General features: G+C 39.0%; 1 protein-coding gene across 1 annotated transcript in view; it reads right to left on the bottom strand.

Moving 5' to 3' along the window:
• Window positions 1–14,256, bottom strand: part of xpo1b (exportin 1 (CRM1 homolog, yeast) b) — a 27,845-nt gene extending 13,589 nt beyond the window's left edge. Inside the window, 7 exon segments of the mRNA XM_038737683.1 lie at window positions 435–616; window positions 3,421–3,465; window positions 5,216–5,277; window positions 6,821–6,893; window positions 11,671–11,772; window positions 12,133–12,264; window positions 13,891–14,256. Of these exon segments, the coding sequence (XP_038593611.1) occupies window positions 435–616; window positions 3,421–3,465; window positions 5,216–5,277; window positions 6,821–6,893; window positions 11,671–11,772; window positions 12,133–12,258 (590 nt within the window). The 5' untranslated portion in view covers window positions 12,259–12,264; window positions 13,891–14,256.
• Between the last annotated feature and the right edge of the window lie 5,064 nt (window positions 14,257–19,320).

The following is a 19,320-nucleotide window of genomic DNA, read 5'->3' as shown; positions in this document are numbered from 1 at the left end:
GTCATCAACAAGAGGCAGCCGTCCAGTGCACAGGAAAGGCAGTTTGTCAGAAGTCTGTTCGATACAGATCACAGCCATCACTGGATTAATGCTGCAATATTTTCCAATGCCAACACACGGAGATCATATTTTATGATGCTCTTAAAGTGCTGGAATAATATGGACATTAATTTTGCCAAAACTTTGTAGGATCAGTGACAGACAAATGCTTTTAAATGCTGTAACTAAGTTAAATATTTAGGAATCTTGACTGTAATGTGAAATCCCACACAGAATCTATCTCTTGACTTTGAAACACTCACTCTGTAAGCTTAGAGATACACAGACCCCAGTGTAGATTTTTCCAGCAATTCCATCAAAACTAAATTCCTGGATAGCTGCTACAATTAACATGACTGTGCTTCCAGAGGATTATGCAGATGCAGCATGCTGACCTGTCTTTAAGGTGCTTGGCCTTGACCTGGGTCATCTGGCCACTGGAGAAGTCAAAGACCTCCTCACTGAGCAGCTTGAGAATGACCATGTTGTTTTGACAAAGGCTTTCGCTGGTACGACTTGCCCCCACAATGTCACTGATGAAGGTGGGCCAGTGCTTGGGCCACTCCTGCTTCAGGATCTACAGACACAGAGACACAAAGTGACATTTTCCACTGGGAAGAACATGTTATCTGAAAATGAAAAATTGAGGGGTTGAATCTGTGACTCCTGCTAAAAATAACGACTGCTCCTTTAAATCTCAAGTCAAGCATGTGCCCCGGTTTTTACTTTGCAGGAGACTGTTTTACTATGATTACACAGTAGTAAAACAATTAGAATTGTCAACATGTGCTTATGAAGTTACATGATACAAGCAAGCCCCACACTACTACAAATACAACATACATGTACACAAACATTTTAAACACAGCATCCTCAGGACGTGTGTGGAATCTAGAGCTCTACCGTCCCTGAAGGCCAAAACAATGTTAGCTCAGCTGACGCAGGCAGTGACTCACTCTCACTGGCATTAATGCAAAGTCACCCATGTAGCCAGCGAGCCAGTCTCTGTCTCCCTCATGCGAATATACATCTCTCACACACACACACACACACACACACACACACACTTTGTTTTCCATTCAGGAGTAAAATTCAGAACATGGGACACCAATCCGTCACTATAGTCTAACTCAAGGCCTTTCTAACATACAATACATCTCAATGACTCACAGTAGTGTCCTGTGCTGGACAGCACAGGGCAGTGAACAGCCCACTTCTACAGGATTCAGGGGGTAGTAGGGTACAATTATCACTGAGACATTATATAATATACATATATAATTTTATATAATAGTCTAATATATAGACTATTATATAAAATGTTATACAATATGCTGTTCTGTACTTATGTTGCCATTGTTGTTGACCAGGTTAAACAGCTGCTACATCAATATTGACTAGAAATCGTTTATCCTAGTTTCCATACAAACAAATACACGGATTGACCTGCAACTTTCACTCGTCAACACGATTGATCCTCTTTCCAATCATGAGGACACGGAGACAATTTAGAAACATACTACTACTACATCTACTTTGCATGAGACATTCAAGTAGAATTAATATGCTATTTTAATAAGGAACTTAAGTACAGTTTTAGAAGTCAGATAGACTAATTAAGAGTGACATCTTCAGGTTAAAAAGTATCACTACAAAAGGGGAGGGGAGCACTGAGGCAGCAGTAAGACGCCCAAACCCACATTGTATGCACGGGTGCATCTCTTCTTTCATATGAATTGTATAGTGCTGTGTTTCACATACAGAAGTGCTGAACTGTCATTCACTGTCACAATTAGAGGTAGTGAATATGGTGAAAATACTAAAATCACTGGTTTGCTCTGTGTGGAACCCTTCACTGTAGCTACAGAAAAACCATATATCTGTAATGTACACCAAGCAATGACTTTAACATTAAATTACTGTTTGAATGAACCAAGTTCTGTTTGAGTGCTTGTAGTTTATAGTTTTACTACCCGTCTCCTAAGATGGAGGGCTTTGTCTGTTTACTATAATTAATCTACCTCACCTACATTTTACTCATCTGCCTAAACACTCAGTAACCACAATGACAAGTTAGCATGTGAGAAACTAACCGACCACTTTGACTCAGGATTTCCCAGCAGCAGGCAGTGAGCCATGTTGTATTTTACAAAACAAAACAATTTCAGTTTCCAGCAGGATGACAGATACGGTTCTGTATATTATATTCTGTATCAATAAGTGCCTGAGTTCTCGTCAGTGGCTTCCACTTGTCCTAGGCAAAGAGTAGGCTGTAAGGAGCTGGCTATAATGGAGTTTCCTGCTCCGGCGTACTCTCTCTCGCTGTCAATGAGAATAACTTTATTGAAACTCTTTGCTGCCACTTCTTTGTGCCTCTCCACAATTCACTCACATGCAACGCTGTGGGGTTACAAAAACATTCCAGTGTTTCAACAGAGCACAATGAGCAAACAGCTGGGGTATCTAAAATGATGGGTTATAATCATGGCCCTATAGACAATACTGATCTAGGGAAAAAAACTTGCACATGGGCTTCCATACAAAAAAAGAAAAGAAAAAATAACTCCACACTGTAACTCACAATTCATGTGTAATGGGCCCTGAAGCCATATTGGTCAGTGCTAACTAATACATACGTTTGCATTAAAGGGAAAATTTGGCACCTTTTAAGTAGTTGTCCAATCAGCGATAGTAAATGCAGTTTATTTAGGTAATAAATGCCTGAGTACATGCTATATTGACTGAGTTCGCCAAGCAGTTCTTCCTGTATCCTGTGCCGTCATTTGACATTAAAGTAGTTCGAGGCATGGAAGAACTACAGGCTACTTCAGGTTGGATTTCTAGTCTCCGCCTCAGGGTAGCTAGGGGATGCGCTAGTTGCCGTTTGAAAACAACAACAACAAAAACGTCAGAAGCCCACTTGCAATGCAATGCATTCTGGTACACGTTGGCACTGTCGTCGCAGCTCACTAATGACATTTATTATCAACACTGACGGGACGTCCACATAAAGGCGCCAAATATTCCCTTTAAAAGTTTGCTGTTCATCAAGTCTCAATTACTAGAGTTTCCCGAGATGAAACAAACACACCACATACAACACTGTCAGGCTTGTAAGAACACACATGCTGAGGCCCTGTGTACAAGCAAAGTTTCTGATTGATTTATTTTTTTTAAACACACACCTTCGTTGGATAACTATGACCTGGATGACTGAGAATCTTCACACACACACACACACACACACACACTTTTATGTAGCCTAAAGGTTAAGCAGCAACAGAGGATCGTAGCTTTACAAAGACCTTAAACATGGTTCTAAAAACGACTTTAGAAAATGGTTCAAGATTCTTTGACTTGTCATTAGTATTGAAAGCTTACCTGAACAAGGATCATGTTCAGCTTTCCAATGTACACCTTTTCTTTCTAAAAAGTAAAAATAAACAAGGGATAGATGAGTGTAAGTCATACCGTCTCTGTTTCAGAAGACTTCTGTCATTTCATTACGTTATACATAACATTTCATTTGGGACATGGCAAAACATTTTCAAATGTAATACAACAAAAAGATCTAAATGAATGGTTAGAGGTCACAAATATAATAGAGAGATAACTATGGGTTGTGACTTTAAAAGAAAAACAATGTAATTAAAAATCAATCATCCAATTTTGACATTTCATGTTAGAATAAGAATCAGATCCACAACAGTATATTTTATCATAAGTGAGTAAAGACATATGTGTTAAATACTAGTTAAATACATTTAAAAATAAACTTAAAAACATAAAAATGTATATCCTAAAATGACAGCCTTCAGTTAAGATTAAATTGCACTGTATAACACACTCTGTCACAGGGTAGCAAATTCTGCCTTTTTAAGATGAATGAAATTATTATTCCAGACTGGCAACTCATTGGATAACAGACCATTTATAGAATCATTGTACCTGAACATGAAAGCGCACTTCAAATCCAATTACTGTTTACAGCCTATTCAACTTGGTTGGTTCAATAGTCTAAATAATCTTGAAAATGTTTGTCCATTTGGGTTTAATGTGTAAGGTTTGCAGAGTTGCAAACACCAGAAACATGTCTGGAAAGCTTCTTTCTCGGCATGAGGTTAGTTATCAAGTACTAACAGCCAAGTGGTGGCGTATCAGTCAGAGATAGACAGTGGTTTGATTTAGCAGGCTACAGCACTGCGACACCAGACCTGACCCTTAACCACAGCGAACCTTTAATTAAAAGCAAATGTTTTTGCCTCATAACGTTCAACAGCATAGCTCATTTATGATTAAACTTTAGTTTTCAAGGTAAATTCATTTTAGTCTACCAACCAATTTATGTAGTCTTTGTGGCAGTTTTCATTAACGAGCAGAGTACTAGTCATCACATTAGACTCTGTTTGGTCTGTCTTATGTGGTGACGGATGTTTTCAAGTGGGCTGCTAATTAGCAACAACAAATGTAAAGAAGTGATCCATTTTAAACACAGTTACAGTTTTTTCATTGGAGTTGATTCTCAACAGTTTAGCATTTAAATTTAGTACAGGAGAGAGCCAAATGCTGCGTTCTCCAGAAGAAAGGCATAAAACGTTGCCGTCAGTGTAGGTTATAAACAGTCTTAACAACTCCCCACTGGTTGCTTGAGTGGTCAAGTTGGCTGAAAACACGTTCAAAAGCAGCTGAAATCACCATCTTTGGTCTGGATGACACAGCACTATGGTTACCAGCATTACTCATGGCTGTCCTGAGATTTGCTAGGAGAACTGACAGTTTACCTGCTGCTCCAATGAAACAAACAAATAAAATTCACTCTGATTTGCAAATGTGGCTGTCAGTGCCAAATGCCAACAGAACGAGGTGAATTAACATTTAAGGTGTAAGTCGCTGTCGTTAGCTTTAAAAGGTTTGTCCAATTCATTTAAATTAACAGATACTATGAAGAATAAGAGTTGTTTGTCTAAAATGTATTTTTTATGTTGATCCATCTTTGGAACAGAGCTTAAATATTAACCAAACATTTCATCACAATATTTTTAGTTAAATGCAGCTCTGTCGTTGGCATAGTTTTGTCAACTTCCATGGTATATTAAGTACAAGTGCTACACTATGCACCCATAGAATTATTCCAAAAATGTTATTCAGGTTGAATTTAAATTCAAAGTTTACTCACCTCCACATTTGATGCATCTGATGAAGTCTTGATAATGAGACCAACAACATACTTTTTTATACCTAGCAAACACAAAGATGTCACAAGAACACTGTTAGCATGCACCAATACAGTATGTAAATCGAAACACATGCTGACATGGCGAGTTGCCTGGAGCACGTTACTCAGTATCCCTAACACAGTCTGCTGGCTTATAACTAGCTGAATCTGCCAATCCTATCCCAGTACATTTGTACTTTGAAAAAAAATGTGGTCCTCCATTGACATACTCTTGCAAAGCCAGTTGGTAAACACATGGATGTGGGCTGCAGCTGCCACTGAACTTCTATAGGGCAAACGTTTTGGTCAGTTCAGTGGAAGTTACATTTCCCCAGGTGTTTTTATAGACAGTCAAGACAGTCAATGTGAGCAGAGCATCTTCAAAAATGTGTTTTCAGCTCCCTCGCATTTGTTTCTAAACTGTATCTGTACTCAAATCTGAAAATTATGTGCTGAAGTGTAGTGAGCGGAGCCGAAAACAAGGTAATACTCTGACACAAGGGGGAAAAGACATACTTGCCGGTCGACCTGCACTGGGTTTGCCACTTGAACAAAATTCAGGCATCTACGGTCAGAAGTAGGGAAGTCTTAGGTCAATGAAAAAAAAATTAATTTTGAGCAAAATTATAGAAGAATGGAGGGAGGCAGAATCAACTAATTTTCACACGATTAAGTAGCTCATAATCATTGCTTTTTGCTCAAACCAAAGTATTTATAAAACAATTTTCATCCCACTCTGATTTTCAGATTCTTAGAAAAATCTAAATCAAAACTGTCTAGATGCTAACACAGAAAAATAAATTTAGTTTTAAAAAATACGAACACAGGAAAATATTATATAAATTAAGTATTATAGCCATATCAAATTACTGTCCTGATAGCAATACATGGTAGCCTTTGATGGTTCTACCCATGATCATATCTTTAAAAAGGTAGAATTTAACTGGTAAACAACTCCCCATAATTTCCATGATAATTGTTCATGAAAATCTAGAATCCTATTTTTCCAGACATCTCTTTAAAGCTTCTATGTGTAAGATTTGAACATTTCTGACTTAGCCAACTCGCAGCAGTAGATAAAAAATAAAAAAAAGACATAGGGGCAGGGATTAAACAATGCCAACAACCTGTCTCTGATTCCCCTGCAGGTACAAGACGATGAATACTGGGAATGTCATATTTTTCAACAAACAAAAACATATGACATCAGAATACTTTGAAAGATACGGTCATACAAAATTCTACACATGGGGCTTTAACATGTTTAAGCAATGTAAACAAACCCAGTAATAACTTTAACTAAAGTTTCTCTACTTCTTTAAAGATGCCTTTAAAAATCAGTGCTAGGGTGTTTTGGTTGTTTTCTCTCTAAAAACAACTGCTAAAGTGCAGAAACCAGTCTGGCTTGCAGCAGCCAGTGCAAGCCAGTCGAGCAGAAAACAAACCAGCATGCTTAGTGGGGGAACACTCCTCAACTTGGCAACCGCACGTCACAACACTTAAAATGGCACTAACACTGACAGAATTCAAACATTTAGTGAATTGTACCACAAAATGAAGTTTTACCTTCACACTGATTCCTGGGAAGAATTTTCCATCTTGTTTTGATAACCGTTTCCAGAATCTGAAGAGCATAGTACTGTAACATGCAAGGAGGGAGTGGCATTAGGATAAAGCTATTATGATAAAACTCAACAACAAGCATTGTGTAATACGAACCAAAAACAGTATGAAGTGGATCAGCCTGTAATAACTTGCATTTCTAAATTGGATTGGACTGAACCACATCTTTCATGCAGATTTTGTAGTATGCAGAACATTCACTTTGTTTGTTTTTTAAATCTCTATAATCAGCATTAAGCTGGAAACACTGCAGAAGTCCTGCTGTTTCTCCCAGCATCACACCAGACAGCAAAAGACAGCAGAAAAATACAACAATCCATTAACCAGCTTTGGCTCTGATTGCTCCGAGGGTGAGTCTAATGGTGTAGAAGACATAACAAGGTCTATATTAAATGTTCTTTTACCGAGGCTACAGACACTATATGTAGGGTTGGGCATCGAGAGCTGGTTTTTGAATTGGAGCTGATGGCACTATGTAAGACGTGTGAATTTGTTAGGAAACATGCTCTCAGGTTTCGCTGAACGGCTCCTGAAAGCGAAGTTTGAACCTACTGTGCTTCTGTGGACCTCACTGGTTGCGTCAGTGGGTCAACATGGTAGTAGGGGTGTACGATATGTTTCGCCTGAGTTAGTATCTTAATTGTTGTTTTTTTTAATGATGTGTGAGCAAACATTATCCAGTAGACTATGTCACTCACTTTGCAAAAAGCTATCAAAAACTCCTTGTCCGTGCATTCACTGCGTCATGCATGCAGGACACCACCAGCCTCGCAATCTGTGTTGTTAGATTGAACCTCTAGACGTCCATCAGCCTCACTCACAAGGAGGTGGTTTGGCTTTGAAAGATGGATGTTGCCTAAAAAGGCGTTAATCTGCAAACTATGTCGAAAATCTGTTGCCATTCAAGACCACAAACTAACCCCTGCACAGAATATCAAGAATATGAAAAGCTTCAGGAGTCACCCGTCCATGACAGATCTAAACCAGCCAAGGTACCGGGACAAAAACAAACTGAAAGATTCAATGCAATTAAAACAGCTATGACAGAACTCACGGCTATATTGACAGATGAAATGGTTTGCTTGATGTCAGTAATATATGCACTGGTGGTTTCTGTGTTTTTATATAGTTTTTACTTTAATGCTTCAGTTTTAAGTAACTAATATTAGACTTTTACAAAAACATTTTTGAAGGATGAAAATATTGTCGAATTATCGTTTAACAAAATCCCAGAAAATACATCTGAATTTTGTCTATATCGCACACCCCTAGAATCACGATGAATCAATTACTTCAGCATGGGTATGAAGCTGCAGTCTGACCTGACCAAAGAAAATGCATCACCATATTCACTTTAATGGAACCACTTTGTTGATGCAGCAGAGGGCTTTAGCAAAAAACGTAGGGACGCTCACAAAAAAGTTGAACCTGGCTGTACTTCTGTTGCCAAACAGAATATGATGTAATATGAATGCTTTTTTTCTAAAGATCATCACTACGAAAAATTAAACAGTTGCAGACGTGATCAGCACTGTGCAGTCTGACAAGCCTTCATACGCATGGATATGTTATTCAAACTGGACCTTCTGGATCGCATGCTCTTTTATTTTAAAGTGCTTCTGGAGTTTTTGGTCTGACACCGAATCACGTCTCCAGTTTTAATTATAAAGCCCCGGAATCAACTACAATATCTAAATAAAAGTGTAAAACTAACATAAGATCATTTAAAACGCCCCATTTATTAATAGTGAGCAGCCTAAGATATGTTGAAAATAAAAAGGTGGTTTCTTTGTTTATCGGGTTTCTTTTATTACTCAAACAGAATGGCAGGAAAAACCAGAATCGATATTCAAACCAAGAAAATCTCATCGATACCCAACCCTAAGCCATGCGAGTCAATTTTCCCAACACTAAAATGTAGATTATGGCTCAAGCGTAAAAGTAAGCCTAAATCAGATCCCTATAACTGGTGTGTCATAAGGAACAGCAAGACCAACCACAGGTTATGCCCTGGATTCATTTCTGAATGCTTAATAGTGAAGCATGAAAAAACACATTTTATTTATTAGTTTTGATCTAGTGTTTAGGGATGCACCGAAATGAAAATTCTTGTCCGAAGCCGAAACAGAATATAATGAAAACTTTTGCCGAATACCGAATACTGAAAAAGTAGTTTCACATTTTTTTCCCCATTTATTTTGCCCTTTTTTACTATTGCATAAATGAAATAGTCAAAATGTGCTTTTTCCTCAGTGTTTCCCACAGGATTTGGAGAGACTATGGTGGGTGGGTCCGAGGCCTGAGAGGGTCTGGTAAAGTAAATTACAATGTGTCCATTTACTTTTAAAGGACACATGAAATATTTTTTATACTTTCTGTAAATATAATCCAATTAATCTTATTTCCATGTTCCATGTTGTCACATGTGTTTCCTCGCGCTAAATTCATCAAGTCCGACCCAATTTGATAAATAATGTTGTATGTGGTTCTCGTACGGCGTAACATGAAGACTTCACAGCCTCTCTTCAGGTAGGACTCTCATACTGCAACACTTGTCTTTATAAAGAGACAAACTGACAGGATAAAGTCGCTAACCTGCCTGTCAGCTCGCTCTGGTCTGTTTCAGTGGATTTACCATAAAGGAGTAAATACGTATGTACTCCAAATTTAGGTGCGGCTAGTTTAATCGCCTTCTCACAAACGAGTGACAAACACTCAAAGCGGGTCAGACCGTTTGTTGCCTTTTCTAAGAAGTCAGCCACAGATGGTCCGGATGTGCTAGGAGACAATTTAGATTGACTTCTGCGTCTTTCTCAGACACTTTGAAATGCTTCCACACTGCCGACGTGTCAAAGTAATTGTTCAGTAAAATTGATTCGGTCTTTTGACGTATTAGGCCGAACACCAAAAGTGCTTATTTTGCTATTTTCTGCCGATTAATTTTGGTGGTCGAACTTTCAGTGCATCCCTACAAGTGTTATTTCAACTGACTGTTTCAACTGTAGGGATCATCAATTTAAGAGTACTAAAAAATAATGAATGATGTGTAGTGTAGGATGTTATTAAAGCAGGATTAACAGTGTGCTTAAGACAACGAATGCTGGAAGATTAAAGGTGAAATCTTCTTACAGGCACACGGTCTGTACACCATTGACAGGTGTCACTTTTTTGCAAACCTTTCTGGCATGTTTTGATTCACCTTTAACTGCCACACTTTGCACAAACCACCACAAGAGGTACGAAGAGAGAAATTATCAGCAGTAAAGCCAACAAATGCTTTGCAGCCCTTTAGCTGGCAAAAGCAAATTATTAAAGGGCCCTGGCTGAAGAACTGAGGGGAACAGAGGGGAAAAGAGGAAGGAAGGTGCACTGTTAAAGGAAAGACGGGTGGGGTGGGAAAAGAGCCATGATCCCTACAGGTGAAATTAAGTCATCAATAGATTTTCTGTCTCTCTACAATGGATCCTACTGACTGCAGCCTGCACCCTCCCTCTGTCCAATGAAACAGATGCAATAGAAACGGATGAACAGAATTCAGTCAAAGGGAATTTAAAAAGGGTAGACCTTGTGGAGGCCTGCCGTCAAAGCCTAGCTGTGTCATGATGCACAGGATGACACACCCCTTTTCTTCCTATTACAAGCCATAAACATAATGGAACATTGAGATTAATATCAAATAGTCACAGCTTGAATTCATTACATTTTTTCAAATTATAATTACTGTAGTTACTAAGAAAAAGCCAAATGTTCAAAGTGCTTGAAAAAGATGCACTTTTTAAACTAATGAAGCAAGATAAATGCAGAATTCAAGAGGTGTTTACCTTTTTGTTCCCTCTTTTCCTCTAATGCTCCTATTTTTTGGCAAATTACAAAAAACTAGAAAAAGTACTGTTCATACATCAACTTAGACATTAGTAATGAATGTCAGTGTTAAAAGCAATCTTACAGGCAAGCAAAAAAAATAAGGCAAATGTCACGTTGTGTACTTTGAGGAAGTCATTGGTGCATTGCATTTTATTTCATACTCACTACTTAAATTCATTTTCATTTATAGTCATCAGACTTTTGGATTAGGGTTGATTATGTTTAATATCACTAGTCAATTTAGTTTTGTTAATACAATAAAAGAATCCCTAAATGGATCTAAAGACAAGAACAAGTGGGTTACATGGTGTTGCTGACCTTGATGATGTGCTGGAAGGGTGAGTTCACTTAAACTAAATGTTGTAATTGTAGGGGTGGGCGAAATGGCCAAAAAATAATATCAGAATGTATTTAATCACAATCATAATCCACGATTTTTCTTAATTTTGAAATGCCCTGTAGACTACAGCCAGACTTGAAAAAGTCTATGAATTTGCACCATTAAAACACAATGCTGCATTAAATACACTACACAGGTTTCAAAATGATGATTCAAGTTTGGAAACAGATGAAAGATAATATTAAATACAGCAATCTCTATGAGTCCTCTGAAATGGTGGATGCATTAGATCATGATCTAAAATTGTCGGATTGCCCACCGCCTGCTCAACACTGCTCTTTATCTGAGAAACTTACTGTGTTTATGGTTCTTTTTTTAAATGAACTTCAGCATCCCTTGCAAATCTGATGCACCAAATCTTAATCAGTTACAGTAACAGCCTGCACATACAACTGAGGCCTGACCATGCAGACATGCCCATATTTCTAACTAATTTAAAGAACCACTGTAGACTTGTGATGGCATATACTTCCTCAAAGCACAAGCAAGTGTCTTTCCACCAATGTTTTCTGGACTGGAGCTAGCTTACTTTGGTGTTCATGTTCTGGGAGAACTCAAGGATGGTGTCCACTCTTGTCCAGGCATCCGGGTGCTCTTTTAAGTGTGTCAACACTTCCTGTGCCATTCTTTGCTGTAATACAAACATGACACTTAGGATTTAACACAAAGTTGCCATGAAGAGACTTGCACATGCATTTTAGAAAGCAGAACAGTAATTTCTAGACTTGGCTGTGCTGTTACAGTCTTGTGAATTTGGTTAAAGATCTAAAATCTGTAACTCAAAGCAACATTTATTTTACAGGTAGAACAGGAGATGAAGAATTAATATGAGTCAGATTTGGGTTAAAGAGGACTGGTGGCATAGTAAAACACTGCTGGTCAAAACAAAACATTTTTCTGTTTAATCATACATCACACACACACACACACACACAAAATGTACTTTGTGTCAGATGGCTTATAAACCATTTGTATATGCTTCACAACGTACCTGTGGTCCCACCCCATGATATAGACAGTTCACCACATTATCCAGCAGGTTGATATCCAGTTTCTGGTTGAAGTCCAGCAGCTGCTGTGCTGCATGGTCTGCTAACATTGTCATAATTGCTGGCATAGAGATCTGCAACAAGGACAGCAGAGGGAGGGGTCATGAGTGCACAGAACACATTCAACAAGCAAAGTCATGTGAACTGTGTGTTTAGAAACAATTCCAAACAGCTGACCACTAAACAAAAATCCCCTAGACCCACCAGTGAGCTGTCATTTTAAGAAGTTTAGCACATAGTGTCACAAGCCCGTCACTGTTCAAAAAGCATACAAAAAGAAAGGAAAGCTTTGTCTGTTCTTCATTTGGACTGAGTTTAGAAAACAGCAATTTGGCTGATTTTTTTGGACACAGTGCCCTGGTCTGCCTCAGCAGTCTGGACTTGCAAGTAGGGAATCAAGCAGCAAAGACAAATTAACTTAATTATCTCACCCAAGTGGCTAGTAACACTAAACTCTTTATATAAAAATGTTGCAAACCTGCAGGTAGTGATAGGAGGGCTTTTACCAAACTGGCACCACACTATCTTTCCAAAAATGTTTATTATATTACATTTATAGATACTATTGATTTGTAAACGACTGAGCCAGCCATTCATAAACCAGAGTCAATGACATTTCCCCGTTGGTAACAAACAACGTAATAGATTTGGAAACAAGCAGGCAGTTAACACCGCTCAGTCATCCAGATTGCCTGCTCTGTTCTACCAAGCAGTTCTTTCTGCGACCATATTAAGAAGGTTAACCGAGCCACGTGCCGGATATACAAGGCGACGTCACGTTGTTTACATCTGTAAGTGACGGAGATCAGTCCTCCAAACAGGGACCGCATCACAAGGAGCAGACAGCGGCGGTTCACAAACTGAATAATGAATGCAGCTTACAACTGTGTTGACAGTTACTAGCAATACCTGCAATGTAGCGAATGTAAACAGCGCACACACGGCACTAACGTTAACGTTACTTCTCACAGAGTGCGAACATCAGCTAGGAGTTAAGCTATATTTCTAGCTAGATGCGTGCCGCACAAACAGTTCACGTGTGGTCCTTCACTGCTGACTACAACCACTCCCAACAACAAGGATACCGCGGACAGAGGGCGCCCATACGTGAATTTGACTCAGTATCATTTAGCAACGCTGTTTCTGGAAGATGATGCTGTGTGTTGCCGCTACACAGGCAAGGAAGACTGGACATTTTCAGACGCTTCAACAATACGCAGAGATAAAGTTAACACTGGCTACCGCTAAGTACCTAGCAACATCAACTTGACATCCGCTCACATCACGCACACGAGTGATGCTGCTGTGCTGGGGGGGGGCACGGATTTAATCATACAGCGTTTGGTTACTTATTCATCTGCAGTGTCGCACATAACGTTACAAGATGCAGCCTCGGTTAGTTACGCATCTAACGTTAGGTAAGTTAGGTTAAGTTACAGCACTTTCTGTGACAGCCGAGGTTAGCTAATCCTTCTAAAGTGGTAAACGCTAGCTAGCGGGCAGTCGGAGACTATCTGGTTGTTATCCCGCTGATGATACTGCTTTCTGAATTAGCTCATCTGTCCGGGAGCACTACGACAAAACCCGTAAGATAACACAACTTAATACACACACCAAAATGCATTTTATTCCTTGTACAGGCACAGCCAAGGCACGTTAATCACAGCATGGAAGGTTTGCACTTCACCCCAGTTACCTACCTAAAGTCCAAGGCTCTGACTGAAAAGAGTGGCGTTTGCCAAAGAAGCTACAAGATATAGTGAGTACTTCAGTATCACTGTTGATTAGAAAGATTTCCTATTTCTGCAGCGTTGACTATCTCCAGCTCCAGTAGTGAGTGATGTCTGGCTGGTAAGAACCACTGATGTGGATTCCAAAACTACTATCACGACAAACCCAGCAATTTGTCACTCCGATACATTTTACGAAACAAAGTAAACCTTGATTCACTAATTAATTCGTTACTCTAATAGTTTTTCCAGCGGGGCGGTGTAGAGGTTGTGTGCCTGCGCCTCCTCTCCTCTCTCAAGCAACTAACTCGCAACCGGTTGAAACCGGTTCAGACTGGGAGATTCCATCTCGGTTTAGTTTTCAGCCGATGGCGCCGCGTAAAGTTTGGACTGGGGTTACGCCCACACCGCGTCGTGATTGGCTGCGGCTTTGGCGGAGACTTCCTAGTTGGTGTCCTATTGAATGATTGGCCTGTCAGTTTATTTCAATTCACTCAAGCGCCCACGCGACTACTCCGCCCGGAAAGAAAAAGAGGGCAGACTCCCATGCAGAGTGGACTTACATGACTCCGCTTATCAGAATAGCGAATAAGTAAGCGACCACTGTTTATTGCTGCTCCCGAGGACCAAATTATACATTACCTTCATTAATGTCAATGCAACATAGCATTACTGCACGCGCGTACAATACGACGCGTTAAACTAATGCCATTTAGTGATTTTATCCACCTGAACTCTCTGTAAAATGTAATTTATCCTGAAAGGACGGTGGCTGTCTAATGCAGACACACGTTTGGTTTGAACGATGTGACAAACCGAAAGTATCATTCATTTGCCTGTTGCTTGTAAGCTGGTAATTTTCCACCAGCCACGAGTGGGAGTGGTTACATGATCATGAACGCACGGGGTTAGAAAAACGACCTGGAGGAGAATTTGTTTCTCGAATGGACAACAGTACTAAAGTGGAAGCCGGACTTTATAATTATACAGTGTCAGTAGCAGCAGAGACAAGAAATTTAGTAGCAGTGTGTATTTTTTGATAATTGAGAGCCACATTCGGTGAGCGCCGCTGTCAATTGAGGATGCAAACATGACAACGTTTTTTTTTCTTCTCCTTTGTGGTCACGTGGTCCAGCGCGCTACTTGATGGAAAAATACTGGATTTGGTGTGTAGTGGAGACAGTACACAACCCAGTAAAGTCATTCAGGGAGGATTTTTCGAAGGGCGTTTGAGTTTTTACCCAGCAACACTGTATGCCATTAATTTCTTTATGTCTCTGCGACCCGTAGAAACATGTACAAATCATTTGTTTTTTGAAGTAGCGTGGTGCTGAAATGCTGTTTGTGCACAGTCATCTCATTTCTGTATTTTTTTTCCTGGGCTGTTGGATGTGTATTGGAAAGCAAATGTCATTTTTCATGTTTTAGTTGTATCAGTTGATGAAAATGTGTAATTGTAACAAAACCTAGTTTCACCTTTTTAGTTGTTCCTGAGTTGCACGTCAATCATTAGAAAAAGTGCTTCACAATTTATAGCATATGCTTCCAGAATTCATTACACTAACTGCATTTCTGATTGTCATGATACATAGGCTCCTAAGTGCGGAGCATCATTATGCCCGCCCAAATACTTAAAAGAAAGCAACCAAAAATCTTATTTGTTTTATTGAAGTTAAGTTCAATAATGTTCCATCTCAAATCTAAGTTATTGTACCTGTGCACCGTTGACTTGTCAGTGTCCTTGGATCAGCCTCACACCCCAGACAGTTGGCCTATATCTGAGCCTTTGTTATTAACAAACAAGATTTCAAAGCCTATTATCTGTGTGTTGATTCATGAATGCCATTTGGTTTGCCCTCCATGCTGTCACATTCCTAGAATCTGCTACCCTTGGAAGAAAAGAAAACACACATTTCTAGACACAAACAGGTCAGCCCACTTTTAGGAATATAGTAGTCTTGAAAAATTCAGTATCTGAAGTTCAACTTAAAACGTACACTATGTGGCACAAGAGTTATTCATAGGTCTATGAAACACTCTATGATGATTTAACTGTTGTGGTTTATAATTTACATGTTACTACATGCTCATAATTGTCCATGCTGATTTTGACTGTGATATCAGATTAGCAAACAAATAAGCATGCAAGATTAGACTGTCATGTTTGAATGGGAGTATGCTTATATCTCACCCATTGTATAAAGAATATTTTCTCAATACAAACCCATTTCATCTTAAATGCCCAAACCATATGTTATTACACCTGCAAGTGTGTGTCTACTCTCGGGAACAGGCATTTATTCTAGAGAATGTATAATTAGGTACTGTATAGTCACTGGAGTTGAAGTCTGAGGTTAAAAAGGTGTCTCAACTCATGAAAAGTGATCTTCATAAGGCAAAAACATCAGCTATATTTTCAGAGGGGAATTCACTTATGCCTTTCACTCAAAGTAGGCCATGCTTTATGATGTTTGTCAGTCTTATATAGACTAATTAATAATAAAAGAAAACAAATGTCATTTCATTCAGAGTGATTTTGTTCACCAAGGGTCTGCTGCCTTCAGGCCCTCACTGCCAACAGAATGGGGCTTCTGTTTTGGTGCAGTGCTGGAATTTATTGTTACACGTGTGTGAAGTTTGGAGGTAAGCAAGTCAGGCTTAGGCTGGTTAAATCTTGTTCTATCTGGTTAGGGCATGGTAGTCTTTTACATATATTATCGTTGTACCACACTAGGGGGCCGAGCTCCATGTGGCAATCAGCTAAAAAAAAACTTTGCACGTAATTTGTTGGGCTGGCTCAAACTTGACCTAGTGCCCGAATGGTCAGCCTTGGCATATGAGCCTTCAACAGTAAAAGGAGAAATGAAAACTGGAGTACCATATCAGAGGCATACAATAAATACCAATGTCACAACAAAAGTCAGCACGTCAGTTAAACTGTTGGCCTCCTGGAGTGTTCAAAACGGTGGAATTATATGCGCTTATACTTGGTGATAGTTGGTGCAGAAAATAACTGTTAACATAAGACACGAATGCTCTACTGCTGTTATGATGAGCCTGTTTCAGTCAGGACAAAACAAATAACAGCGCCATCTTCTGCAACTCAAGTGTTTGAAAGTGCCGCATTTAAAGTGTGATCCTGGAGCGCCCCCTACTGGGGACATGACAGAACAAATGACTGAAAGTCACACCATGACATTGTATTCAACTGGATGAAAAAAGAAAAGCACATTGCATACGTACAATGACTCCACTAATGTATGGAAGATGTGACATATGCTAAAAATTTAAAATATATTGTAAACCCCTTGTCAATTGATTAATCTGTTGCTCTGTCATAGACTCTCATTTTGCTGTCATCCCCAATCGCTTCTCAGAATATTTACAAACCTAATGTGCTCTTTCTCTCTTGCTCTATTTCTCCATTCTTCTTTATTGCACTCTCACTTAAAAAACTGATGTGACTTGAAAACTTGTGGCACTTGTGGCAGGTGAAACATGAAACTTATTTTCCAAGGCTTCTCTTTGACCTATATGGCTTTTGGATTGCCTCTCATTTGTAGCTTTGGACAAAAGTGTCTGCCAAATGTAAATGTAATCCAAGAGTCGAAACATGGGTGTAGCCCTGCTTGAATTAAGTAATTCTATGCAGTGTTTGACATGGCATACTTTATAACAAACTTTTTTTTTAACCTTAACCATATTTTCCAAATTCCCCAATTTGGTGGAAAATAGACAATCCTTGAAACTTTGCTGGGGCTGTTCAAACCTGGTCATTACAAAAGTACTGGTCTCACTTGACCTCATCTCCTGATCTGGATCTTCTGAAGTTTTCTTCAAGCTGAGATGTTAGCCTTAGTGACATGACCTATTATTAAGGAAATTAAATTTACCCGGCAGTTAAATTTTTGTACAGACAGTTAGTCAAACCAAGTGAGCCCCATTCATCAATTTAAGGCACAGACATTGAGAACTTATATATGAACAACATTATAACAGTCAGTCAATATGTTGCTGAATCTTGTTCACATGGTAATATGGGGCTAGATTCTTTCATGGTGGTTTGAAATGCATTGAACCTATAAAGAATGGAGCTACTTAATCATCTCCCAACAACCTTTTTAATGTGTTAAAATCCTGTCCAACGGATTTTATTACTTGTTGAGTCTCATGTCTTCCTTAGTTCACCTGTGTAGGAGACTTAAACAGCTACTACTTTATGATGTTCTTTAATGCAAAACAAAACCATCTGTTATGGGTCAAGCGCTGCCTCAGTAGATTATACTGTAGTAAATAGTAGATAGTGATTTTCAGATAGTGAGCGTGGTTCTGGCTCAAAATCAGCCTTCAATTTGGAATTATGAGTGAGACTTATGACAAAGTTACACTTCCAATATAAACACTACAGTCAGTGTATTGCAGTGCGGTGATTACAGTGTTGCCATTAGGAGCACCTTATCTTTACAGGAGTATTTTTATGGAATCACATCTCACTGATAATGAAGATGTGGCCTCTTGAAAGTGTTTTGACTTCTCTGGCCAGAGTTCATGTTTGTGCAAGCTTTTGGCTATGCGTGTTTATGTTTGTGATTTAGCACTAACATTAAGTCTAGATTAGAGCCCGACCAATATGGGATTTTTAAGAACAAAGAATGGATTTTGATATTTGAGGATTCAAAAATCTGATATTTCAATAAATCGGTCGATATTCTTTCTTTTTCTTCTTTTCAAAACACATAACATAAACAAAGATTATCATTAACATTTATTATGTGTTGTTATGAGACCTCACCAAAATAACCTTTTTTAATTAATACTCTACTTTGACAACAAAAGTACAGCTGATTATGTCAGCTGATCTCTGTTTTGTGGTCTCCACACAGGTGTGTTGCCATCAGTGCAGTTGCAGAGTGCCCTCTGGTGGACAGACTGTGCAGCAACAACACTCCTAACATGAATGATGGATGGTAAATGGTCTGTACTTGTAAAGCGCCTTTCTAGTCTTTCTGACTGCTCAAAGCGCTTTTACACTGAGGCAGAGGCTAAGGTGTCTCTGTCATCAGAAACAGAAATACACATTCACACACCGATGGCACAGCCATCAAGCAATTTTGAGTTCAGCATCTTGCCCAAGTATACTTCAACATCCAAACTATTAATTAATAATTAATTATCTATTAATACCAGATCTCAAAGAACTTGAAGATAACAATAAATTAATCCTAGGAGAAGGACATACGGTACGCTTGCTGCTGCCATGTGTCCCCGTGTCACAACCTGACTCAGCCAACTGTTGCACTTAAGGTTCACTGCATGGCAGGTTACATCTTGTTAATTCCTGTTTGTAGTGTACGTTCTATCTGTATTTGTTATTATTGTTTACAACTGCTACATTTTTGG

The sequence above is a fragment of the Micropterus salmoides genome, unplaced genomic scaffold (genome assembly GCF_014851395.1).
Source record: "Micropterus salmoides isolate LMB-PRFRI ecotype aquatic unplaced genomic scaffold, ASM1485139v1 Ms_hic_scaffold_22, whole genome shotgun sequence".
NCBI lineage: Eukaryota > Metazoa > Chordata > Actinopteri > Centrarchiformes > Centrarchidae > Micropterus > Micropterus salmoides.
This window is presented reverse-complemented; position numbering and strand designations above follow the sequence as displayed.